Source organism: Saccoglossus kowalevskii, chromosome 11 (assembly GCF_978046115.1).
Source record: "Saccoglossus kowalevskii chromosome 11, keSacKowa6.1, whole genome shotgun sequence".
NCBI classification, from domain to species: domain Eukaryota; kingdom Metazoa; phylum Hemichordata; class Enteropneusta; family Harrimaniidae; genus Saccoglossus; species Saccoglossus kowalevskii.
In genome coordinates, this window is record NC_140651.1 from 13461776 (window position 1) to 13489641 (window position 27866).

The following is a 27866-nucleotide window of genomic DNA, read 5'->3' on the forward strand; positions in this document are numbered from 1 at the left end:
TTTTATTTTTCAGAACAGATTCAAAAATGGCCAACTGATGGCCATTTTGTTTTAATCAATGCTGTTCTTGTGCTGCATCTTTGACATGATTTACATTTATATATTCATGAATGATTATACATGTCCTAGGTATACAGTTCGATGATCCAATTCAAAATGGCCAATCGGTGGCCCTTTTGTTTTAACTAATGCTGTTCCAGAGCAATATCTCTCAATATGGACAAGTACTTGTTTGATGATCAGATACAAATGTCAATCATCATAATATTCCTGACATATTACTATAAACAAAACTACATCTTAAATTTGATAACAGGGATTGTGCCATGCATGGCTTGTTCAATTTTGTTTTTTACAGTATAAGTAGATTTAATTTTCTATTCCCAGTGAATACATCTAGGTATTGATTTTGACAGTCATGATTCTATGCTTCACACCTTGAAAGAAATAAAAGAACTAATATGTAAATGATGGGGCACGTCAATGGTCAAAATAAGTTGTATTCAATAAATGAAATAGTTGGTTAACGTGCACTTCATGTTGATACTTACTTTGCATGCCAAACCTCACTGAAGTTGCACCACTTATCAATGCAAGTAGACAGACGACATAATAACCAATTCAATACTTTACTTTTGGTTAATAGCTTCATGCCACAGATACTGGCGATAAAGAAGCAGTGAATAAGTCAACAGAAAGTTGTTATAACAACAAAACATGCGATGAAATCAATTGAATGTACTTTGTAAAGATTCTAAATTCAACACGAGTTTTTAAAACTCAACTTATCTGAATAGTTTTATAGTAATCGTGGTATTTTACTATCCTATATAAGTCAAATAGATTCTTCCGCCATTCTTCAAAATTGAAAAGGCTACAATATATCATTTATCAAATGTCCAATGCTTGTACATGATGCAAACTGAAAGACGAATGTTGTTTTTTTGTTGCTAGGTTACCATAATGCAATCTTCTTTATTTGGTGAGCATCTGGGGCATTGGGATGGCATCATCATAAATATTGATGCAACGTTCTTTATAATATCAGTACTGGTGTCAGTTCAGTTTTGTATTAAACAGAGTGATTTGGTAATGTTGTCAACTAGGTTTTCTTTCAAAGATGGAGTTTACAATGAATTACCTATTGATCATTAAATTAACCCGACTTTCTACTTAGAAATAAACACAGGTGTGTATATACTCTCGAGATAGCAATTAGAAAATGCTAAATAAAAGGATACAAAAATCTATTGAATTATGATAATAAAATGAAAAAGATTTCATTAAAAGGTTTCTCACATTCTAGAATATTTTGGAAGTTTTTGCTTAACACAGCAAAAATCCAGTGTTTCAAATCCTAAGACTAAGATCAGACAAGAAAGCAACATGTATTCATTGAAATAAGCAAACTCAAAATACAGTGACCTATTTTTGGTGCAATAATTTGCACATTTTTGTAAATTTTCATCCAAATGAAAATGATTTTCCATCCACTACACTTTTGATCAAAATTTGCAGGTTTATTTTGGGAAAAGTGATCAACATCACAAATCATCACCAGTACTTGACAACATCAAAATAAAGCAACTTTGTCAAGACAAAACAATATTGGTTATGCAATGCAACAAATGAAAATTTTCTTTAATTTTTCCTGTCCAAACCACCAGCTGTTTTTACGTCCAACATTTTTTTCTTAGTTGACACAAGAAGTGCCCGTGCTCTACGTAAGCGTCTCTGCGCCTGTACGCTTGGCTTTGTGACGTCTACACCATGGATATTATACAGCATTTTCTTTAAGAAGACGTCTCTACGTTCAGGTCTTTTCACTTCAAATGCACCAGGTGACGATATTGTTAGCGTGTACGGATCAGCTTCCAACCCGATCACTTTCATTCCAGTGTATCTAACCCTGTATGTGGAACATATGTGATGTTAAATAGACTTTCATAAATGTGATGGTTTTGCAACTGGACATCGCGCCATTCAAATGACAATACACTTATGAGGCGCAAAGACACACAACCACAGTTGTCGATTTGAATGACATTACTTACACCTAACCACATTTTGACAACACAGAAGTGCTTTGTCGCTAGAGCTAGAACTAGAAAGGTGCATTCTATCTTCCCACAAAAAAAAAAAAAATTTGTCACTATCACAACAACACTATAAATGGTATCAAGTGGCCCGAATAGAACACAAGTTTCCTCACAGAATAAAGGCTCAGTCATTAGCAATAATCAAATAGTGAGAAGCAAAGCTAACGTTACAGGTCAACCTAATATTTAAGGTGGTTTGGGCATAATTTAATAGTATATATGTATCATCTTCTTCATACTATTATGAAATTTAAAGAAACAAGGTTATGTGATGGGAAAATATAATTTCTTGCATTTTTATCCGAAATGCACCTGCATATGTACAACACATTGTATGATGTGTGTGAAGTGTGGTCTTGATCGGTTCAGGCATGTCTGAGATATGGATGCTGAACTGTATTCAGTTGAAACCCGATTTGGAAAACAAAACAACGTGATTCAAGGTACCATTAATGTACAATGTATGCATGAAGTGTGAACTAAATTCACCCATGGTGAATATGTGCAATTTTGACGAATTTTTGACCTTAAAAGGACTGGTCCAAATGCGCAGGCATGTGTATGATATAATGTATGATGTGTATGTGAAGTTTGAACTTGATCTGTCCAGGCATGTCCGAGATATGGATCGAAAACTAAATTCTTTAAAACAAAATGGCCGCCAGTCGGCCATTTCAAACCCGATCCCCCCAAAAAAATGACGTGCATATCAAGGTCCTATTATGTTTAATGTATGTACCAAATTTGATCAAAATCTGTCCATGCATAACTGAGATCCGGAATGGTGAAAATGTGCGATTTTGATGCATTTTCGGCCTTAAAATGGCCGCTATTCGGCTATCGTTAATCAGATCATGAAAAAATTGCATGTGCATATGTCCCATATAATGTGTGATGTATGAGTGAAGTTTGAACTTAATCGGTCCATGCATGTTCGAGATACAGGTGATCACGGACGCTCAGAAGCACGGACGCACACAGGGCAAGACGTAAGTCCCCGTTTTCGGACTACCCCCCGGTACGTTCGAACGGGGACTAACAATGTCTCAAGTTAGGGGTGCGGCTTCTATTAAAGCTGCGGTCTCAAATATGATTTTTACGGTAATATCTATGAGCCTGGTGCAAAACCCTTCTATTGTCCTGTGTTTGGTATAATGTGCAGCTAAAAGAGCAATGATGTTTGTCGCACATGAAAGCAATCTGATCTATTATGTATTCATAATAAAAACAAAACATGCCTTTAAGAATCGGTTTACATTTGGTCATTTCAAGATGGATACAAGAAGGACAACAATGGAAACCAAATACTTTACTTACATAGTGGGCTGGTTTGTTTGCTTCGGAATTTCAGTAGGAGCATCAGCCCCATTGGGACCATCGGACAGAGGCAACTGTAAGAAATTCATACAGAGATCATCTTTTGATTCTCCGTTTTCCATTTCTGTTTTTTCATGCCTGATAAAAATGAAACATTTCACAAACAAATATTCAAATGAACTAATCAATATGCATGATTTGCTTCAAGGATGGTGTATTAAAGCATATCTATCTTCTATTTTGCATTTTTTAAAAAGATATTTGGTGTATCATCCCATATTACAGTAGTTTTACATCATAAAATCAAGATACAAGCATGATAAAATTTTTATGCATCTCATCTAGTAATTAAGATGGGTTTTCTTCTATTCTAGACCACAGGGAGTTGGACAAACTTATGTATTTTAATAAATTATTAAATAATAAAATGTTATATAACTTTTCTTTTACCCCCTTTTCCTGGTATCGATTTCAAGTAATCACTGATCTTTGTTTATACCACTCTTTCCTTCATCACAACTTTGTTACGCGCTAATGTTATATGCAAATTTTAACGCGCATTGTAGACACACCCTAGTAAAATATCCCAAGGGTTGAAACGCGCCAGGACTGTGGCATAAAATCACGCATTCAAACCTTTCAAAGTTTGTTTTCTTTACATATATGGCATCTGTAATGACATGGATGGCATTGGAAGTGACACAATTGCATTTGCACTTGAATATTTGTCAAATTAAAACTCATTGCGATCATAGACCCTTTAACAGAGAGGGTCTATGGTTTATTGTATAGCTACTGTAAAATGACTAATTTTCACTGGGTTTAAATTTCACTAATTTACATTCAGGCATATTCACTGGGTTTAAATTCACAGTTTTATCATTTACATAATGTGTTCTATCCCAAATTTTACATATTCACTGGGTTTTAATTTAGTGCTTTTTCCAATCAGCGAAATAAGCAAAATTAAAACCCAGTGAATAATTAACCCTTTTAACGATTTTTTATGATTCTGGATATTCATACCATCAAACTAAATATTTGCAAAATTTGATGTGATGTAATCATAACAATCAATTCAACTATTTTCAACTGATTTATTTTTGCAAAAGAATTGTGTAAAACAGGTTTTGTAGAAGTAAACATTACATTAGAATCCAAGATAGCAGTCAAATGTTATTATATTAATGAATCATGAAAACAGAAAGTGAAATCATTAACTGTACTCACCTTTCAGGATACATATAGTCACAAATCCATAGTACATTAAGTCCTTGTTGACTCTTTGATCGTCTACCAGACTGGAAAGGATTCATTGATGGCGGAGAAACATGGAATACAATCAGTGATCCAATCTCCGGCACAAAGCCAGGACATTTGTTTATAGTAGTTTGTCGTAATCGGGCGGGCGTGTCATGATAACACGAAGCTCGAGCAGCATTCCAATTGTTCTTGTTCAGCTGAGGATCTCTATAAGACAAGGACAAGTACAGAAAAGTTAATATTAACTTATCAGATAAAATCAGAGTAATTCTGCTTGTAGGAATTTCTCACCAGCTATATACAAGATGATATATGATATACGAGACATTAGATGAGATATGATATATGATATGATATGAGATACAAACATGTATGTATGATATGATATTTTATTTGGAACGTACACAAACAAAAGTAAGGTAATATCCAAAAGAGCAAAAGACATTACTACAAAACTAAAACAGATCTAAAATACAAAGCAAAATTAGGACAAACTTGTCACAACTGGAGAGAATTTCAATGAAAAGATCATCAATACTTAAATTTTGAAATATATACATGTATATAGCAAATATGATTAACATGCGAATAATTCACCCGATGAAATCTTCCTCTTGCTTGTTCCTTGGAAATGTATCTTGTATAAAAACGGTACTGCCTTTGAAGAAAAGTCTTCCTACGAGTTGAGGATGATGTGAATCCGGTCGTTGCATGATGGGATAGGCATATTGTGGGTATTTTACCAGAGTTGTCTCGTTATATGGTAGTACAATGGTGGAAAAATCTGGAGACCACAACTGTGGGCCTAAAACACAAGTTATTAAAAGAATTACGATAAAAACACTTTTAAATAATTGTTTCTGGAAAACGGTCAGGTTTTCAGAGTACAAGATAACAATAAGTCAAATTTTTTAGGGCAAAAATTCAACAAATATGAAAGTTGGGTTATATACAGTTGCAGAAATTGAATAGTTATAGAAAGTCATGTCTTTAAACAAATTTTTTGAGTAAAATATAGCAGTGCATCTCTATTGTGATTATAACTTTCAACCCTGAAAACATCTGAAATCTGAGAATTGGCCAATAGAGGGCGCTATTCATAGCAGAAAAATTCTAAATTACTCATAAGTAATCATACATTTTCTATCACCTGTTTATTAATGTGATATAGTTACCTTCTGGTGTGTTGACTTTTTGTGGAATGTGAAGTACTCCAAGTTCATATGACTGGTATGACCAGATACAGACTCCTCTGTCTTTGACACTGACTTCACCCCAACTGTTGCAACTCAGATCAAAGCTACCCACAAACAACCAACCAAACTTACGTGCAGCTAAATGGAGAAGAATGCATGTCATGGGTTAATTTAATTATATCAATGTGGACTTAACAATATGGTAGACAATCCAGAAAGATTTTATATACTACTGGTGATTAAACTTGCTGATAAATACTGTAATGTCTCGGTGAAAGTAACCCTTATAAGAAAATTTCAGGAAACATACTAGAGTTTTAGGCACCCCCTCTACCATTTATTTGTTATCAAGGTTTTTTTTTTTTTCCATTGTCAACATGTAACAAATAAAATGTGTGCCAATCTGTTTTCTAAAATCGACACACGTGTTTTGTTTTTTGTTCTGAAAGTGTCATTAAAAGTTATTATTATTTCTAAAATTCTTAAAGAGACCTTAAAAAAACACTGACGCATGTTTGCTTTTTGGAACAGAAACAGTTTTAAACAAAAATTATAATTTCATTTTTAAAGCTTCAAGCTTCAAATGTGTAGTATAAAATAGATAAATATGAGTTCAGCATTAAGTTATCAGAACACCAGTCACAGATAGTGTATCCAAACAAGATATCACATTTATTTAGGTTATTTTATCGCTGGTAGATTGTTAACTTCCCTCATAGATTTGTAAATCCCTCCAGAAGAATAAAACAGAATGAGTGTAAATGTAATCTGAGGTTGATCGACATCAAAGTTGACAATTCAATTACTCTGTGCTGAACGACTCAAGTATTGTTATATTTATTTGTCCCAGTGGATTAACTGATGAAGGTGCCTTACCTTGTGTTTTTGGATTAACGTCACTGACCTCACAAAATCTACTCATGATCTGTTGAAACAATGCAAATCTAAGTCAGGAATTCTAGCTTAGCTGATCGTAATTTTGTTTATTCAATAATATGCAACATTTTACCCTCAATAACTACTACCGGTCGTAGCTTATTTTGTTAGTGTATTCAAATATGACTGTAATGATTACAGTGCATGTCAAAAATTACTCGAGAGCAAACTGCCTTACCCTGGAGTTCCAAGCGACTTTTCCAAACACCGGATCTTCATTATGAAACATGTACTGTCTGGTATAAAACTTGCTATGTGATTAATAAAACAACAGTAATAATAAATAAGAAAAGAGTATACATGTATTTATATATATATATATACTAAGTATATACTGTAAATCCACAGTCAACTGGCGCACACGTGATACTAAAATAAATACGAAAATTGTAATTCCAGCTCAGCAGCCAATCAGTCAGATGATAATTTCGGTTTCAAATACCCCAGAGAAAGTGTTCTATGTTCTTCGTGTAATTAGGTGCTCGTATGCAAGGAATTTTTCCACACAAAAGCGCTGAATTCAACCGAATTTCGTTATCAGTTGGCTTAATATAACCTCAACGGGATCTGAAAAACGCATTTCACAACTTGTCTCCTATTTAGTTTTATGCTGCATTCAAGATGGCGGCCCCCATATAGTAAATATCGTATTTATTTTATTATCATGTGTACGCCAGCTGACTGTGTGTAAATCGTTCAATTTTCACTGATGGAAATGTTCGCGATTTCATTACTGACACTGTGTCGAGAGGACACCCCAGAAAAATTCAATATTCATTGACATGCAAAAATCATGAATATTTAATTAAAGTGATTTACCATAGCATAATGGCCAAGCGTATGTTATGTATGGTGTTAGACCATTATTTTGAGCAAAATTCTCTCTTGAAGAACCTAAGTTTCTCAGTGAAGGTTAAAGTGTCTAGGAAACATTGCTAGACAAGTAACCAGACTAAAGGTTATGTTACGTGTCACTACTGTGGCAAAACAAAACTTTTGTAGATTATAGTTCATGCCATTTTGTGGAAATTCAATGCATGTACCCTCAACATGGATAACGTGACTAAATTACGAGTTGAATATGAATTCAATTTATCTTTCAGTTGTTCTAATACTTACCTGTCACAGTAACTCATTTTCTCAAAACCGTTTTGAAAAACAAATGCTGATGTTTCTTGCACATTGCTTGGGTATACAATCTAACAAAAAATATATAACTATTTACTAAAAATATTTATTATATAAATAAAGTAGAGAAGCATCTTAATAAACAGATACTGCTCTATTTTATTATGAAAATTAAAAATACTTGTTAGATGAAAAGTTATGCACACTTTCAGCTTTGAAACATAGCATGGGAACAAAAAAAAATCCCTTGGCGACTTATTATCCTAAGGCCAGACTTTTATTAGCCCTTGTTTCGCGAACCCGCAGAATGAACAGGAGCCGAAAATGAAATAAAAATATAGTTTTATTTCAGCGTAATTTCTTGCGCCCACCGACTTGTAAGTGCAAAAAATGCTGAAAAAATATTATTTTTATCTTCATTTTTTTACTGCCTGTCCCTTAACAAATCCAAGTTGAGAGAGAGAGTATCATGATCAAAGTACTGAAATCTCGCGCAGATGAGAAACAAGGTTATACATGGAATAAAATTGTATTTCATTTCTTCTCTCTAATCAATGACCTCACAATTCTTTGAGACTCACACAAATCTAATGGAAAAAAAGAATTAATTTTTTCCGCCCTCCTCAAAAAAATTGCCTTATAAAAACTCGCGAAACAAGGAATAAAAAAAGTCTGGCCTAACAAATACTGTAGAATAACGGTACTTTATTTTAGCTGCAATAAATTTTTCCCTGAAAACACTTTTTAAGTGTTTTGTATGGATTTTATTTTCACTGATTTTTGACAAGATGAATGGAAAAAAATGTATATTGGCTGGATTTTATTTTCACTGAATCATCCCTTCAGCGAAAATAGCAGAAATTAGTTCCAAGCGAAAATAAAATATTTTACAGTACTTTAAACAAGGTGTTCTTAGAAGTACAGTTCAAGTGCAAATGTAGATAGCTTTCTGCTGGTTTAAAACTAGCATATTTTGCTTATGAACCACCATATATCTAAAGTGTTCAGAGTAATTTACCTAAATATGTCTTGTATTAATTATTAAATACTACCCAGTACAAAACAAAATTGCAATTATTGATAACCATTATACTAATGCATTAAACATTGTGAGCTGTTAAGAAAAGGCAAAGCCTGCTTGGGAATTAAGCACGAGTTCACAGTCAGCTGGCGCACACGTGATAATAAAATAAATACGATATTTACTATATGGGAGCCGCCATCTTGAATGACGCATAAAACTAAATAAGAGACAAGTTGTGAAACTGAAATCTGAAAAACGCGTTTCACAACTTGTCTTTTATTTAGTTTTATGCGTCATTCAAGATGGCGGCCCCCATATAGTAAATATAGTATTTATTTTATTATCACGTGTGCACCAGCTGACTGTGCACGAGTTGTACTGCACAAATTCTGAATTTTCTACAAATAACTTGAATCTGTGTGAGATTATTGTACTTTTATTTTTGATTTTGGGGTTGTGTTAAAAGCTCATTGGGAGCAGACTAGACGAGCTTCACCTAAGCTACTAGTATTTTCTGCTGTCCAACCATTACTGCTCATCTTATATACATGTAGTTGTATACTCTAATTTAATGTGGATTTCCTTATGATTTAATGTGAAGTTGGTCTTGAATTTAATAGCTATGTATAGTCTAGCATAATGGTGAATAAAAGCGAATTACAGTTATAATGAAATGTCATACAGCAATTATAGCGACCTGACATGGATGTGTTTTTTGGTTCATGCAGTCTTTGATTTTGGTCAAAACAACACTTGATGTTTCAATTGTTTTAGTGCACCTCTAATACAAGTAGATGCACATAAATAAAAAATACATAAAATATGACTTATTTTGACCATAGACCATTGAATACTAATAACAATCAATCAACTCAAACGGTAACAACATTATTTATGCAAAAGACCCTAGGGTCTATGCTTATACAAATAGAATACTATTTCTGCTAGAAGACATTTTCGTCATTTCAGAATTCCGGTAATGAGATCTTTACTTCAACTAACTTTGTGATTTCCAAATATTTTTTTCTCGTCAATCTAATATATTAACATATGATGTATACGTGGTACTGTTTCAATCTGCTTTACGAAAATCAGATGATAACCTCATGAATAATATTACCTTCATTTCATTTAGTTTGAGCTGACTTTCATAATCTTTTCTCTCCGTACCACTTAGGCTTGCTTGATTCAATGAAGACAGCTTCCCCAGCAATGCAATAAATGAGTAAGCTCTATTTTCAAAGTCGACTACTGGAGTTTGATATATCAACTAGAGGAGGAACAACAATATTTAAAAGATGACGTACAAATACATGTATTTATTGTCCTATTTGTAGAAGAAGAAATACAAAGAAATTTAGTTATAATACGACAAGTCATCGTCAATGGTATACTTCCCTCCAGGTTGTAATTACTGTGTGAATATTAACAATGCAAAATTTATATTACAATCAAATGAAGAAAGAGTATTCAACATAACATGCTCCCCACTGAGTAAAGACAACAGAATCTGTCATAGTATGTCAAATGATAACAGTCTGAGAAATGATAACACCAACATGGCCACCAGTCAGCCATTTTAAAATCTGAATCAAATCACAAAGCAAACTGACATGTATTGGGACCATTATGTATTCAGATACCAAGTTTGAATAAAACTACCGGTATGCATGTTCGACAAATGAAAATAAAACCAGTCATTTTGTATCAAAGCACAAAGCACATGCATCAGTGTGATAACCATACCAATTAGGTTGCATGGTCCCTGTGGGTTATCTAGTTTAAGAAATATATAAATAATACGCAAAGGATTCGGAGAACATATATCTAGCAAGTAAAGGTCTTCTAGTGGCCATTATTTAGTTTTGCCATAAAACGATACAAAGCAGGCATATCAAATCTGGACACAACTTGGTTACCATAAACACTCTATGTTAATCAATGTTAATGACACAGCCCCTGTTGCAATTAACGTAAAAGTTATTTATTCCTGAGATATTGTAATTTGGCCAATATTCAAGATGTGTACATGTATAAATCTGTGTATAAAGACCACCTGTCTTATGTGACCATTCTTTCAGCAATATTCTTACAGATTCGCTGGAATTTATAGAGATCAAAATCACAATTTCATTGCATTCTATTTTAAAAGTTGTACATAATTGATTTTAATGTGATTTTGTTGCAACGGTAAATTCATTAATTCTTGACAAATACTTCAATTGTAAGAGTTAGCAATTCATAAACAGTTATCTATACAATATAGAATATAAACCTCCATATAAAAACCACCTGTCTATAAAGACCATTTTTATAATGAAGTCTCTTAGGTGGTCGCTATACACAGGTTTGATTGTATAATAAAGATGAAGACATACATTTGGTTCAGCTGACGGCCATGACAAACCAGATATCTGATGACCAATGCTATGCATTCCGTGTCGAAATATATCACGTTGACAATTGCGGGCAGGCACCGACATTACAAGCTTGACAGTGGGTGAGAGTTCAGAAAAACCGATACCCCTCAATACAGATGCTGGTTTAACAGTTATCTCTTCAAGAAATCTAGCTAATGTGTCTCCAAAACTTCCACTGGGCGCTAAAATGAGAAAGTTAATACACAGTCAGATATAACAGGCTCTTAAAGTATGCTGATATGAGAGAAATATTTGAGTCACCCATTGAACTACTCTTTTTGAAACAAAATGTCATAAGGCTATTTTGAACCCAATCTACCAGTCAGCTCTAGGGTTTTGAACTCCAACCAGAAAGCAAAATGACATACATCAAATCCTATTGTGTTCAATGAATATATCAAGTTTAAACCAAATCCGTCCATGCACGTTGATGCATTTTGGCCGAAAAATGGCTGCCATTCTGCCATCTAAAATCGGATCATGAAACAAAAGCATGTATATATGTCCGATATAATGTCTGATGTACATGTGAACTTTGAACTTCATCAGTTGGAGCATGTGGCGGATACATGGACGCACACCTGTTTTCGAACTTTTTTCGAAGGGAACTAAAAAATAGCAATCGTAATTGTTATATATTCGTAGTGCATGTTGTGCACTGATGTAAATTGCAGAGGTATTTCTACAATCAAAATAGGTTTCACTATACAACACTTGTTATATGTGCATCTAATGGAGATGAGTTCCAAGAGCAAATAGGGTACTATGGCTGAATTTTGTGTAAACTGACAGCACTTTTTTTCTTCAAAATATTTACTCACCTGGATGCATGTTTCTTTGTTGCGAATCCATCGGCAAGTCACAGTACCATCCATAATGGCCAACGGTTCTCCACGATGTCTGATCCAGTGAAACAGAGCTTACGACTATGCGTGCATATGTCTGGTACCTATACAGTAGTGTAACATATTTTTATTTGATTAAATTGTTGCCAGTGACATTGCAAAATGTACATTTCAATTAAATGCAATTTTTTACCCATAATGCAATGCATCAATGGCGCCTGATAACAAAGCTAGCAATCATAATTTGTGTACAGTGTGGTCAAGAGAGGGCGCCATACTACATGTTTACTTTCAGTGTGGTAGAATACTATAAATCTGCGTTTAGTATGGTCAATAGAGAACTGCAAAATTATACATTCAATTTTCAGTATGGTCAATAGTAGGCATCATACTATTAATCTACTTTTAGTGTCAACAATAGAGGGCACCATACTACACATCTACTTTCAGTGTTGTCAACAGAGGGCGCCATATCTATTTACTCGCTGTCAGTGTGGTCAATAGAGGGCGTCAAACTTTTTACAGGCTGTCATTGTGGTCAATAGAGGGCGCCATACTTCACATGCACTTTATTCTACTTCCATTCCTACCTCATAATCATCAACTTGGCATTCATTTTATGACTGAAATCTGGTTGAATAATCTCAATGACACTTTTGTTTGGACATTCACATTTGACATCAACTAACTCTCCACTTTCTGTTTCATATCCTATCACCTCTTTACGATGAGATATACAATCCAATAGTTGGTAGTTACAAACTCCTTTCTGATGGTGACGCTACCAGGAAAAAACACAAAACAAGCATTAATATTACAACAGGCGTGCACAAATATACTGATCATGTACATGTAGATATATCTCTGGTAGAACACTGCAAATCCATTTTGTTTGTTTTTTGCAATTGTTTTGACTTTGGTACTTTCAATCCTAACAGCCTGTGCTGGGGGGGGGGGGTTTCACTTGCAAATAATACTGACAGGGGTGTGTAGCTGGTTGTTTGTAACCCCTACCTCTTATCAGACAGAAATAAACTCAAATTGTCTACCCTTTTTCAGACAAACTATGGATAATTGACACCCCAGGAATAAACTTTGACGATCGAAATGAAGTTAGAGAAAAAAAATCAGCTTCATTCTTCTGATTGTTGGATCACTCAAGCTCTAGAGACAGTCTTTCGAAAATATGGACTCCTTTTCGTATTTTGATGATACAGTGCAGCTGAGTTCCAATTTCATGTGTTTTATACATCGCTGTGGGTCTTGTATCAAACATGAAATAGTACAACGACCACCACCCTTTGAAGTGAGTTCCTTGCAAATGTGTGATTCAGATGGATTTTTACCAAATAATAAGTCTCACCTTTGGACAGACAATACTAACAATAACAGATGATGGAAAGTATCCAGTAACGAAGCTAGGATCACTAAACCAAGCATCATGGGTAATAAATACACTTTGCAAACCGTCCACTGGAACAAGGTCAGAAAACGTCAGTATCTGTGTCGCACCAATGTTTTGATAATCCCAATAACTGCAAATAAAAACATTTTTATACAAACCAGAATCAATCTTTCTAGCTTTCCAATATGTTGAAATATATTGCCAGGGGCAGAATAAAAGAAAAATATAGCATATTTGATCAACTTACTGCTAATGTCAGTCTAATAAAGCAGCCCCCTTTACAGATCAAAATACAAGACATTTATTGAGGATTTTTGTATTGAAAATATTTATGGTAAAATAGACCTTAACTGACACAGAGTTGCAAATACTGTGTGACTGGTAATTCCTTTAGGTGCATAAAGGACCGATTATGTTTAATGGACATATCATTGAATGAAATATTTCCATACCTGACCAAGATCCAGTTCTGGAATGGCAGAAATTGTTGATTTTGATTAATTTTTAGTACTAAAATGGCCACCATTCAGCCATCTTGAATTAGATCATGAAATTAATGCATGTGCATATGTTTGATGTATGTGTGAAGTTTGAATGAAATCAGTCCAGGCATGTCTGAGATACGGGTGAGGACAGACAGACGTGAAATCTTTCACTAAGTCTCAAGATGTGGTTAATTTAACAGAAAGCATGCTCTCACAAAGAGATAGTTGACACTTTAGCTAAATTGAAATTTTTGCATGGAGTCAAATTTGCTACAATTGTATGCAGCTATATTTCAAACGCGTTTTATAAAATTGTCGGGCATATAATATCAACTACGTCTGAACGTGGACTAAATATTTAGCATCAGGTGAAGTTTTCCGTTTTCATTGTCATTAGAACCATGCATATGATGGATATGGAGATCAAATTTGACCAAGATGGAGAAAAGTATTTCAAAGATGTCTATGAATTGAGTGAATGAATGAATGAATGACAGACAGACAGACAGACAGACAGACAGACAGACAGACAGACAGACAGACAGACAGACAGACAGACAGACAGACAGACAGACAGACAGACAGACAGAAACTAAAATCTACACAATTTTACTTTCAAATTTCATCACATCTAATGAATGTTATCATTTCATCAATGCCAGAAACAATCATTAGTCGACTTACCTCCCATCTTGGAATTGTAGTTTGTTGAAAAAGAAATGTCCCATCTTTCCATCTTCAGGTTCAATCCAGACACGAGTTGCAGCTTAAAATGAACATGATTAAAAACACCAATTCAGTCAGCAATTTTTTTCTTAATTAGAATACATTATGTAATTGTTAAATAAGTAAACTTTAGTTTTTAGTTCACATATACCCTGGTATATTGTAGGCGCAGATTCTGGCTGTTTTTTGTTTGTTTTGTTTTTTCAAAGTCAAAATGGTGAAAGGCAGAGATTATGTAACAACAGTTTATAAACATATTTATAAAAATTTTAAACACAGATTAACAGCTTTCATTCAAATATCCGAAAGTAATTGGATAAAGACCTCAACATACAATAATAAGCTCATCATTCAATTGCTATTACAGACACCTGTTGATATTATCACTTATTCAAGACAGGACTAAATTCAAACCTTTTGTATAGGGCTGTCTTGTTTCAGTTTCTAAGTAGCTGGTGGTCTGTCTTGTTTCAGTTTCTAAGTAGCTGGTGGTCTGTTTTGGTTTAGTTTCTAAGCGCTCGGAGTGTCTTGTGTTTCGTTGTTGGAATTCATCGTACAACTGCTGTAGTTGTTCATTCGCCATCTGTTTGAACGCTAGCATCTCAGTAATATCTCTCAAATTGTACTGCAAAATAACAAAATCAAGATAAACTATTTATTTTCTAAAAGGGGCATCTCCATTTAAGTCTAATCTCACAACAAATTTGCTTTCTGGATTAAAATTACAATGGATAACAAAAGATTGATTAACATTATAAACAATAGTGTACCATGATTCCTTGGTGCAATCCCTGGGTTTGGCAGGTTTCCCTTTAAGTTCAGAAAAAATAACACCCGCCTATTACAACAGATTTTCAGTAAAATACATAGGTCTGATTAGACATATCAGTAAAACACGTAACATATCAGTGTTGGCATAGCTGACAGCAAACGACATGTGTAACAAAATTTCAGAAAATCAAATAGCCAAACAAAAGCACATTTATACATATTCCCCTCAAATAGGATCTGTCAAAATACTAGTTGGTAGAACAAGGCGGGCAAGGATGGAAAATGAACTATTATAGTGACAATTGACCATTCAGTCAAAATAGATTGCTGTTTCAGCAGAGCCTTGATTGTTTCCCTTATGCACATATGAACTAATCCAAGGTACACATATATTAAGTATCAAAGCATTTGAAGTAGCGGTTTTCAGAAGAAGTTGAAAATAGCATTTTTTTACCAAAAATTACAAAAATATTCACCAAAAATAGGAAATTGAAGATATTGGCACGAAATGAACAATCTGACAGAGGTTCACCCAAGGTACCTACATACCAAGTATCAAAGCAATTGAGCTGCTAGTTTTAAAAAAGTACATGGAAATATAATTGTTGATTGACAGATGGATGGACGAATGATATGACGAACAATTGCCTAGTATATGAACATCTCAGCTCTGTCATCTACAATGGCAGCGGAGTTAACAAAAAAACAAGTAAATAGCATATATGCCAATTACAAGATCATGCCTAAATTTAGCAACCCTTATCACTTCACGACCAAAATAAAAAGCTGCCATGAGAGGGCATCCACTTTCTATTTCTAGGTTCAATTCTTCAAATCACAACAGTGGCCCATACGTGTTGGGCATTAAAGAAATTTATTCCCATTGTGCAGTATGCTTTAACATGAACAGCAACATTTTTTTGACAACAATGGCAACAACGGTCTCTGTTGGCTGGATAAGTGTGTTTGAGAACAAACAAAGAAGAAATATATTGAAATATATCAAGGATATGTAATCAAAACAAGTGCATTAACATTTGACCATTTTTATTAATTTTTTGTATTTTTTTCTTAGTTCTAAGATTTGATCTAATTTTTGTTAATGTTTAATTTGTTTTGTAATGCCACTATTACCGGTATTTATTTATTAAAATAGTGAGATATAAATTCAAAATAAACAAACAAACAAACAAACAAACAAATAAATAAATAAATAAATATTTCTCGAAATGAACCCTATTTTGGAGCCAACATACAAAATTTGTGTCAATTTTCAGTTTTTACTCAAACAATTTGGCTATTTTTGTGCCAATCTACTGAAGGAAAGTGCAGCCTATAAACGAGACTGTTTTGTGAATTTGTGATGAAAAAAAGGAACTGGTGGTGAAAAGTTTAAATCAAATTTAAAAACGAGACAAACAAAGGTCATGGTGGCGTCAAAACATCCTGTGGGATTTGACGTAAATGATATTCAAAGTACAAGTTGTTACATACCCCTCCTGGAATCCTACCATCATGCTTTGCTTGGAGCCATTCCATTAGTTTGACAGCATTATTTTTAAAAGTCTTCTTTTTTAACTTTTGTAATTTTCTTTTGCAAACTAAATCACTGGTATACACTTTCAAGACTTTCTATGGAGAAAAATTTTTAATTTTAGATAGCCATTGTTGGATTGGCAAACCCGACATTGACAAGCATTGATAGTCACGGTTTCGTTTTCATGATAATTGATCTGATTCAATACGATTTTAGACAAAATGGCTGTCAATTCAACAAAATTGATCAAGTCATACAAAATAACACAATCTATGGTATTACCAAAGAGTATAGTACTTGTGTGCAAACTGTAAACTGAATCAGGTGGTTTATTAGTGAGGACATGACATGAATAAAAGACAAAATGGCCACCAGTCAGCAATTTTTTTTTTAAATCTTGACAAAAAGAACCTGCATCTAAAATTAATGTGTTCAACTCCACAAATTTGGCAAATTCAAAGACTAAAATAGCTGCCAGTCAGCCATATTTTATCAAATAAGGAATAAAATCAGTATACAAATGTTTGTGGTCAAAGCATGCCTGAGAAATGGTTCTGGACGCTCGGACGGACAGACAGACAGACAGACAGACAGACAGACAGACAGACAGAACCAAATCAATAGTATCCAATTCCAGACTTTGTTCACAACAGGGACTGACAATGACTTTTTTCAAAGTGATCGTTTATGAGCTAAACATCAGACATCATGTGTGAAAAGAAACAACAGTTCTTGCTAGCATGTCAGCAATTAGGACATTTATGTCTCTATTGCCTATATTATAAACTGGGACCAATTTAATATTTGCGTTTTTCGTCTCAAGGAATATCAGATATAAATCTCTGCAACAGCGTTTGTTAATCCAATCTAAGAAAAGAATGACATGTATCAAGGTTTCATTATGTTCAAAATGCATACCAAGTTTGAAATATATTGATGCACGACTGAGATTTAGTTTCAGAATGGCAAAAATGCTTGATTTTGTAGCAAACTCCATTAAAATGGCCACCATTCGGCCATCTTGAATTCAATCACCAAACGAGTACATGTGTAGTATTTGAATGTTACTTGATCATAGCATTTGTGTCAATTATAAGTAAATGTGCTACTAATAGACAAACACAGAAGTTCATTTTCCACGTTTGGAACATGAACTGTGACCGTTTTCCTCTTGAATATTGTAATGGCATTTATACTGACAATTTGAAAGATGGCAGTCAAATTTCAATATTGCACTCTATGAGAATGTACACCGCTCTGTGAAATGATGATGTACACTGCTCTGCGAAACATTTTTGACAATCAGAATACACTGATTATTTTATGTGTCTGTCGCTTACAATCATGACTATTTTGAAGTTAGTTTATTAGTTAAGCAAGATTTGGGCATTATTCCAGTCTAAAAGAAGGAAAGCTGAACAAGTCTTAAAAATGACTGTCCTTCATAAGTTTAATTAAATCAAAGTATTAGTAAAAACTGTTAGTGATGATTTCCAAGTAGGCAACAGTGTACTTAACATGTTAGAACACATGATAGAAACACTAGATAGAAACACATGATAGAAACACTAGATAGAAACACATGATAGAAACACATGATAGAAACACATGATAGAAACACATGATAGAAACACATGCAGGTAATGTTTACAAAAATGTAAACAATGAGCGATAGGTGATTATTCATTCATTGTGAGATCTAGCGAAATGTGTGATAGACATGGACTGAACAGCTGCCAAAATTCTTAGGACTTTCATTTTGAGTCTGAATTTTTTTCTAATTTATCTTTCTTATAGTTTAATGTTAAAATGAGAGTCTTTCCGACAGAAATACAAGATTGAGATACCCTTACTTCATCAAGTTGACTATCATCGTGTATAAGCACATTATTAACCATTGAAATATGTTCGTCTAATCCCATGTGAAGTAATAACGTCACTGCAATGCTATGATCTTTGTTTGTTCTGTTTTTACATTCAAATATTCACACATAACGCAAGATCTCATGATGAATGGAAAAATGTTACATTTTAAATGAAAGTAGTGAGTGAGAAATAGCTAGTTTATTGTTATACCATACAATGTAGCTATACAGATCAATTACCTGGTTGTTTACTCCATTAAAGTAGCTATGCCCACCTAATTTTAAAGAGTGAAGTAATATATGTATGGTTTGTCTTTCTTCTTTCGGTAAAGTTGGTGGAAATTCTATAACAGAATTTTCATCACCTGGTTTCAGTTCAAACTGCAAGTCAAATAAGATTATACATAAGATTATTCAAGAGTATATTCAACATGTTTTAAAGCAGAATGTTACTCAAAAGTAAAATCATGCAATTTCTTCATATTTTCAGATTATACATGAATATTTTTAATATTCAATATTATATACCAGCTAATAGTTAAATGGTACATACAGTTCACTAATAATGAATTTTCACGAGATGACAATCGCAATTCTCATAGATACTGCCAAATTACCAATGCAGATTACTGGCAGGTCGTATGGTAAACATCCATGACCTTTGAACTTTTTACTAATCCAAACATGTCTTTAAAAATCAAATGATTTAATCTCATCTGGAATCTGGTTACAAAAAGTAAATGATTAAAAAGCAACTGAAAAAAAGTGACAAAACGCCTGACAGAATAATGTATGTCTCGTCGGCAAGATCAATACAGCGAATTTGCAAACATCACGCCTTCTTGCAAGGAGGGGCAATGAATATTCATTTTGGTGGTTATGGTAACACCGCAACAAAACCATGTTCGCATTGTCGGCAAAAATCACAGACTGTTTTCAAGAAGATGATAAACATTGAGTAGAAATAAAGACATGGTTTAATACTGTCAATGAGTAGCAATCAATGATAAGGCTGTTGATCTGATCTGTGACCCAATGGGTCCTTAGCACAAGTGCATGTCTACTTTCCTCTTTTAGAAGTGTTTCACTCCCGGGTTTCCGAACATATCAGAATTGACCCGTCGTGGTAATTTGCATTTGACCACTGGAAGTTACTCCAATACTCAAATCCACTATCTGGTTTCGAATTCTGACCTCCCATAGTTTATAACAAATATGATGCAGCAAATACAAGTATTGGTGTTAACGTATTACTGGTAAATCATTTATTTTTCAATGCTAACACTAGTATTGTGAATGATAAAAATGTTTTAGCTTGATCTTTGCATTGCTTTGCTTTGCTTTGTAAACACAAGAACATCAAAAAAAAAGGTACAGTTTTCATGACGAGAATAAAACATATCTGAGTGACTCACACGAAACCAATTCAGTATGTTCTGCAGTTCATCGTGATGCCCATTCCATATCACTTTGTACATACCATATGACTGCATTATTGTTTCCACTGGACAACCTGGAGAAAAGAATTCAGTTTTCAATCACCACTGTATACTGTAACATCACTGTCAAAAGGATTGAGCTAGCATTTAGAGCAACGTTGTACTATAGTTTCATTTTCACAGACTATTACTAGCACTATTGCAAAATCAGAGTAAAGTACGTAGACAATGATCATTAAAACAGGAGCATGAAAAACGTAAATGTTTCAAAACTGGCACTGACTTGGTTGACTTCATTAATGAGAATAATCTTATCATTTTTGTTTTCTCTCACTGTGAAAGCCTTGTATTGAATAACTCCCATCAAGAGTCTTGCAGTTTCATTTGTCCAATCAAAATGTGTGTTTCAAACAGTGATGCTAACCCCCATCATGCTTCCTATCATTAAAGCATTATCTCATTGGATGATCTAATGTATTTGAGTGAAAACAAAATCTTATGCTTGCTGGTGGGAGTTTTTTAGAAAATAGTAAAAAAAGAATATATTGTAATGAAGCACCACTACTATTTTATTTATAACTAGTATAAGGTATATCCCAAAAAAATTAACTCTTTTGTCTGCTCATTCCCACATAAAATGTTGATATAAATTGACAATCTTTTGATAAAATACTAAAAGCAATATTTAAAATAAACTGTTTATATATTTGATGAAATTTAGTGAAAATTTTACAAAAAGTGCAGTACCTTTAGGTTTACTATCAGTGTTTAGAATCAGAACAAATTCATCTTGATATTCAGTTGGTTTCTGCCAATATTGTTCTCTATCTTGGTTCACAAAGGTATCTGAAGCATCATTATCAGTCGCCATGGTGACTCCATCGCTGGAAGTCTCATCTTCTGCTCCCCATTGTGGTTGATATGGCTGGTTATCTTCTCCAGGAAATGGATCACTTCCATCCCACGTGTTGCCTTGAACACCATCATACGTTGGTGATCTCTCAGACTTGACTTCCTCTCCAGTGACCTTGTGAACTTTGTCTTCTTGCTGTGCGCCTTCCTCGCTCAGTTTGACATCACTGCTATCATTGTCAGAACATACATAATCCATCCTGTGACAGCTACTCTTCAATCAGCAAATTTCTGTAAACTGATCTGTAAACAAGTTCTCAAAAAGTTACTAAGCATGTTACTATAACAACCTACTGTAGAATACTTAATTTTCGCTCGCAATTTATTTTCGCTATTTTCGCTGAAAAGATGATTCCATGAAAATAAAATCCAGCGAATATACTTTTTTTCTATATTTCACATCAAACTCATCAAAAATCAGTGAAAATAAATTCCATACGAAACGCCCAAAATGCCTTTTCAGCGAAAATTAATTCCAGCGAAAATAAAGTATTCCACAGTATTCACTATCTGAAAGCTTAGATATAAGCGAATACAATAGTATTCATGCTGCACCAATGTTTATCTAGAATATTACGTGGTGCTGAAGTGTTGACTGCCAATTCCAAGCTATTCTACACAGACTACAGGATGTCGGTTGCATATTAAATTTGTTAATTTGTGTATGTACCATTATTCAATATATACATGAATCAGAACAATTTTACGGAATAAGAGTAGTTCACAAGTAAGCTCTTTCGAATACAGTCAACCAAAATGTTGGTCTTTATCTTAACCAGCATCTTTAAGCAGCTTGTTGAAAAGCAACATTGACAATAGACAAGTTTCTAGGGCAGGGCTCCAGAAGGAGTACCTACACTTTATGCAATTTTTTTTTAATTATGCTAATTTATTCATGACATAGCAGTTTCTGTGCTCATGAATATTCATTAATTTGTGGGTCAATACATTTTAAAAAGGGCGATATATTATTTTTGGGGGAAGAGTTGGAAAGGGGGATCAGTAATCCTTAGGGGGTCAATACAAAAGAAGGAACCCATTTGGAGTGCAGCCATGCTCCTCGTGTCTGTTGTTGCACGTGACCTACAGCTGTCAGCTGTGTTCGTTCTTCGACAACTTCGACTGGCTTCCATGTGGGGTAGTATTCTGTTTTTCTGACTTGAGTTTTTGAATCCGCTGTTTGTGTTTCTAATGTCTTTTGTAGGAGTGTCCAATCCGTGATTCGAACTTGCGATCTTTGAGTTCCCAGCGCACTGTCTTGTCCACTGTACCACGAGTGTCTTCACACACGAGATAGGATTTGAGTCCTATTCATAGGAGCACTGTCTTCACTCGCATTCAAAAATCTAACTAAACATACTGGATTCGAACCAGCGATCACTCACATTGCTGACATAGTACAAATCAACTGAGCTATGTGGGTAGTCATGCAAATTGAGTAATTTGTTGTCATATTTAGCTTTATTTCCAAATGGTGTTTGCGAGAAAAAGATGGGCAGGCATGGGAATTGAACCCAGGTCCTCCTGATCACTGTGTAGACAACTGAACCACAAGACCACAATTGATTGACTGGATGTGTTTGCATTTAATAAGACTATATAGTGTGTATATATATATAGAAATACAACATATTTCTATTATTGAGTTACAATTGTCCAAAAAATTGCCAATTTTGTGTTTTTACTTGTGTAAACTATATGCATGCCATAACCCGTTAGTGTACATCTTGCCAATTGGGTGTTTGCCATTTGCGTTGCCCATACCTGACCCGACCCTAACCCTAATGCCAAGACACGTTTAAATACTGTTAATAATTCCGTTGCCCATACCTGACCCGACCCTAACCCTAATGCCAAGACACGTTCCTGTTTATAATTGCTCAATAATGATACTCTGTTGTGCACTGTCTGCGGGTAAGTTGCATTGATGTCAACTGATTAAACAAGTCGCGTTTAAGTAATTCCCACTATTAACAAGTGGTTAAATTGTGACAATAAATGTGTGGACAAATATTTGAGATTAATTTTGGTGTAGACAACTCTCGTTTAATTAATTCCCACAATTACAAGTTGTTAAATTGAAAGAATAAATGTGCGGACAAATATTTTAGACTTATTTTGGTGTAGACAGCTCTCGTTTAATTATTTTACACCATTACAAGTTGTTAAATTGAGAGAATAAATGTATGGACTAATATTTGAGACTTATTTTAGTGTAAACAACTCGCGTTTGATTAATTCCCACAATTACAAGTTGTTAAATTGAGGGACTGAATGTGTGGACAAATATTTTAGACTTATTTTGGTGTAGAAAAAGTCGCATTTAATTAATTCCCACAATTACAAGTTGTTAAATTGAGAGACTAAATGTGTGGACAAATATTTTAGACTTATTTTGGTGTAGACAGTTCTTGTTTAATTATTTTACACCATTACAAGTTGTTGAATTGAGAGAATAAATGTATGGACTAATATTTGAGACTTATTTTGGTGTAAACAACTCGCGTTTGATTAATTCCCACAATTACAAGTTGTTAAATTGAGAGACTAAATGTGTGGACAAATATTTTAGACTTATTTTGGTTTAGAAAAGTCGCATTTAATTTACTTCCACAAATTACAAATTGTAAAGTGGGAGAATAAATGTGTGGACAAGTATTTGAAACTTATTTTGGTGTAGACAACTCTCATTTGATTAATTCCAACAATTACAAGTTCTTAAATTGGACAAATATTGACCATTATATTTGAGTAAATACCTGTTGTTTCATTAATTCCCACCTCTACAAGGTTGTTAAATTGAGAGAATAAATGTGTGGATAAATATTTGATACTTATTTAGGTGTAAGAACTCGTGTTTGACCAACTTCTACTATTGAAAGTTGTTAAAATAATGATATAAATATACTGGTATCATTGGATATTTGATTTAATTGTGAAACTTTCTAACAAAATGTTAACTGCTGGCTTCGAACCCTCAATCAACAATTCCGCAGACACAGTATAAATTCCACAACACCACAGAAGATATTTGTCTGTTGCCTGAGTTGTTTTCGTAATATAGGGAACGCAGCCATCGACACTTTAACAAAACTTACTTTGACTTGGGTCTTGTTTATCTCTTGTCACAATCAGGAAACTGTTGAACAAATTGCGCGTCGTCCAGTTTAAGACGCAAGTTATTTTATTATTTATTCTTTCAGTTTTTGTATGGTGGAGTTTTGTAAGGTTTATTATTTTTTCACGACGTTCTTTGTTTACTTGTTTACGGTTTGAGAGATTTCAGTTCATTTGATTTACGTTTTTACGGTAACTCTGAGCGGGACTCGAACCCACTGTCTTTTCAAGCTAATTTTGTTTTATTTTGATGGCACGCTTGTGTACCACGCCACGACGTTGGTCGTTAAGTGGTATTCATTTTTCTAACTACTCCAGTGTTCCGATGAGTTGAACAGAAAAGCCAAAACGATTGCTGGTTTCTGATTGCTTCGGTTCTGGTGAGTGTGTATCTAATGTGATTCGAACCCATGTCATTTGTATTGGGCGTTTTTTTATTTCCCATGTTGGCTACGCCGTAATATGCAACCACTTCCCCGTTTTATTGTGATTTTGAGAGTGTTTAATGATGTCTTCCTCACCCGTCACGCCATGACCCAGTTTCAACGACACGGCGTTTTGGAACAGAGTGCGTGACCCTCGGCGTGACCCGACTGACTATATGAGCGTTCTGTTCAACTGTTAAGCTAGGATTTATTTCCGTTATTATCATTATATTGTCACGTGATTTGTTTTACCTTATGTGTAATGTCTTAAGTATCTTTATTGTAATTTGTATATACCAATTCGTATATACCGAGGAAACGCCGTCGATTGAAGGTCATGTATTTTGTGACGTCACCAATTCGTGTGTAGGTACGGCTTCTAGATATGGCGTCATCATTTGGTTTCTGTGTGCAATTTGTTTGTTGATTGCCCCGGTTTCTGGCGTTCAGATGAGCTACTAAACGTTTACGAGGAGAAATAAAACACACCCACCCCCCACGCATGACGAAATTTAAATATTTATACACTAAAGCGTGCAAGTTTCTAAGGTAACGGAAGAACTCAAAACTTGACTAAATAATTTTATGAGCTAATTTAGAATACTGCTGTCTAAATATCATGGAATGCCACACCATTCTGCCATTTAAGCTTTAAAATAAAGGGTAAAACCGGGACACCCTTGCTTCCACACTCAGAGCCCATGTACAGAAAACAGGACTGAGCGTCAGGGAAATACGGTGACCCCTGCACGAACTGGACGTGACCGTCGTTAAGCAACCAGCCCCTACCCCAGGCCGAACAGAAACATGCGTACCACCAACTGTTGCCGTGTATACTGACAGACAAAGCCCAGAGTATCTCCCCTTACCCAAAACGAGGCAAAACCACTACTGCACACCACCACCACCACCACCCTCCCTTCTCCTCCCTGCAGTTGTAAACACAGGACTGTCATATGTTGGGTGAATCAGGCCATAGCCTACGTCACGTGTAAACCAGAACTTGACAAGTCTCCACATTGAAGTAGGCAGCATATTGAGAGATAAACTCAAACTTCCAAATCTTGAAATAATATCTACAACTCATACTTACAATTCTCCAGCTAAAATAGCAAAAAATCGGATACTCATTGAGTAAAGAACGAAAGAAACCCAGCTGACATCATAGAGTTTCTCCTGAACGGAACCACTTTTGCAAATGATCTGCGCAGTCGCACGAGGAATTAATAAAAAACGAAAATAATTGAATGTAAACAATGATTGGTGGCGCACTCACCGTTTTACAAACGAGTGTCCCGCAATGTGTTTTTTTCAAAGTTTAAAAATATTGCAACTTGAAAGCTTTAAACGAGCGATGTTTCAATTTCTCCAAGTAAATATCACGCTTATCTTAAAAAAATACTGTAGGTCCGCACCCACATTTGTCACTATTGAAAATAGCTGTGAATAGCATAAAACTGGGGTTCTTATAAACTCCTTTTAGATATACTTTTTTTATAAATTAAAATAATAAACGTGTCCTAATATTTCTTGAAAATTGCTATTTTTAGAACAATTCCATAGAACACAATTTTTGATTTTTTTTAAACTTTTTAAAACCCGGATTTTGGAATAATTCAGAACAACAAAGTACTTCATCATCATAACAATATATGATTTTTTTCAGCCTAGGTCACCAGGCTAGATTTTGAGATATTGCATAACAACTCTTCCATAGTGTCGTCAAAATGGCGACTTTCCACTAAAATACAACCATCAATTTCTCAAAAAAAGGCTGTGGCCCCCAACTTTTTTTTACAGAGTACAGTTTATTGCAACTTGAAAATGAATAAATTCTGGGTATTTTAATTTGTGAGTAGGCTTCAAATATTAATAAGCTAGTTCAACATTACCCAATCAGCAAGCCCTTCATTTTTAATAAGCTTGTGGTCGTAGCTGCTATGTATCTTGATGGCGTGCAAGCATTATGGGCGTAGACGGTAGGGCCCTCGTGCCAATAACTATTAAATAATTGAATTTGAAATAAAGCTGAAGATCGGTATTTACAAATACAAAATAAATGCAGATGAACTAAAAGTTAAAAATCGAGAACATTGTTGAGTTTTAACACCCTCTTTTTCTTAGACATGTTCTAGTGTATATAGGCATCACAAACACAAATTGTGTTTATTCTTGTGTACTCTGAGTAATAATAAAACACAGGAAAAATATTTCCTTAGACATGTTCTAATGTATAAAGGCATCACAAACTACACAGGATCAGAGACTCGGATGGGGTAGACATTTCAGTGTAAAGTTGCATGGTCGGATCCTAGCGACGTTTCTGTGTACATATACCAGTATGTTATGTCTAATATAGCGTGAGCATTATTCCACCAAACCAGAGTACCGTAGACGATAGCACAAGAAACAAAACTTTCTAGTAAACGCTGGTAACAATGTCAATTCAAGCTTATTATTGTACTTGTCCATCTTTTGTCTAAATACAAAGACGTGTTCGACATATATGACAACGCATACATGGGTAAAAAATTTCGTTTTCATTTTCAAATTAATTTCAACATCGAGAGGTTCTGAAAATGCTTGACTGCTATATACTTTATATGTGGTGAACGAAGTAAGGTCCATATGATGGAACATTCCATTCCACTGACATTCAAATCATTATAGATGCAACATTAATAATATAACTGGAATAATCAGATCTAATGTTTTTATTTATGAATGCCGTATATTTATTCATTCAATATATAAAAAGCTCGCAATAAAATTCAACCAGACTAAATATACAATAATGAACAAAATAAAGACATCTGCATGTATACATTATCGTTCTCTGCGACAAGTAAAATTAATTTTACGAACTCAAATCACATCGACACGTTTTACTGGCATTCGTAAATATCTGCATTCACACGTGTCTTCAGGACTGCGACGAGAAGCGTTGGTGATGGCG

General features: G+C 34.4%; 2 protein-coding genes across 2 annotated transcripts; both read right to left on the reverse strand.

Annotated features, from left to right (window-relative positions):
- Window positions 1-1499: 1499 nt before the first annotated feature.
- Window positions 1500-3550, reverse strand: LOC146736210 (uncharacterized). The gene is made up of 2 exons (XM_085504868.1): window positions 3417-3550; window positions 1500-1909 (listed from the first exon to the last, which is right to left on the reverse strand). The coding sequence occupies exons 1-2, from the start codon at window positions 3536-3538 to the stop codon at window positions 1642-1644; spliced, it is 390 nt and encodes a 129-aa protein (XP_085360994.1). The 5' UTR covers window positions 3539-3550; the 3' UTR covers window positions 1500-1641.
- A 1092-nt stretch (window positions 3551-4642) lies between these two features.
- LOC100367934 (uncharacterized) lies at window positions 4643-26119 on the reverse strand. Its single transcript, XM_085505210.1, has 18 exons — window positions 26004-26119; window positions 21204-21611; window positions 20433-20530; window positions 19258-19398; window positions 17110-17247; window positions 15259-15469; window positions 14803-14884; window positions 13592-13763; window positions 12819-13009; window positions 12205-12332; window positions 11342-11565; window positions 10084-10233; window positions 7931-8010; window positions 6990-7062; window positions 6752-6800; window positions 5855-6013; window positions 5277-5484; window positions 4643-4886 (listed from the first exon to the last, which is right to left on the reverse strand). The coding sequence occupies exons 2-18, from the start codon at window positions 21565-21567 to the stop codon at window positions 4643-4645; spliced, it is 2712 nt and encodes a 903-aa protein (XP_085361336.1). The 5' UTR covers window positions 21568-21611; window positions 26004-26119.
- Between the last annotated feature and the right edge of the window lie 1747 nt (window positions 26120-27866).

Excerpts from the sequence above, each read along its gene's own strand:
- LOC146736210 (XM_085504868.1), bottom strand. The coding sequence starts at position 3,538 with ATGGAAAACGGAGAATCAAAAGATGATCTCTGTATGAATTTCTTACAG. Across the intron at positions 1,910-3,416 it reads CAAACAAACCAGCCCACTAT|GGTTAGATACACTGGAATGA; the intron begins GTAAGTAAAGTA and ends TTCCACATACAG.
- LOC100367934 (XM_085505210.1), bottom strand. The coding sequence starts at position 21,567 with ATGGATTATGTATGTTCTGACAATGATAGCAGTGATGTCAAACTGAGC. Across the intron at positions 19,399-20,432 it reads ACATACTGAATTGGTTTCGT|TTTGAACTGAAACCAGGTGA; the intron begins GTGAGTCACTCA and ends TTTGACTTGCAG. Across the intron at positions 6,801-6,989 it reads AAGTCGCTTGGAACTCCAGG|ATCATGAGTAGATTTTGTGA; the intron begins GTAAGGCAGTTT and ends TTGTTTCAACAG.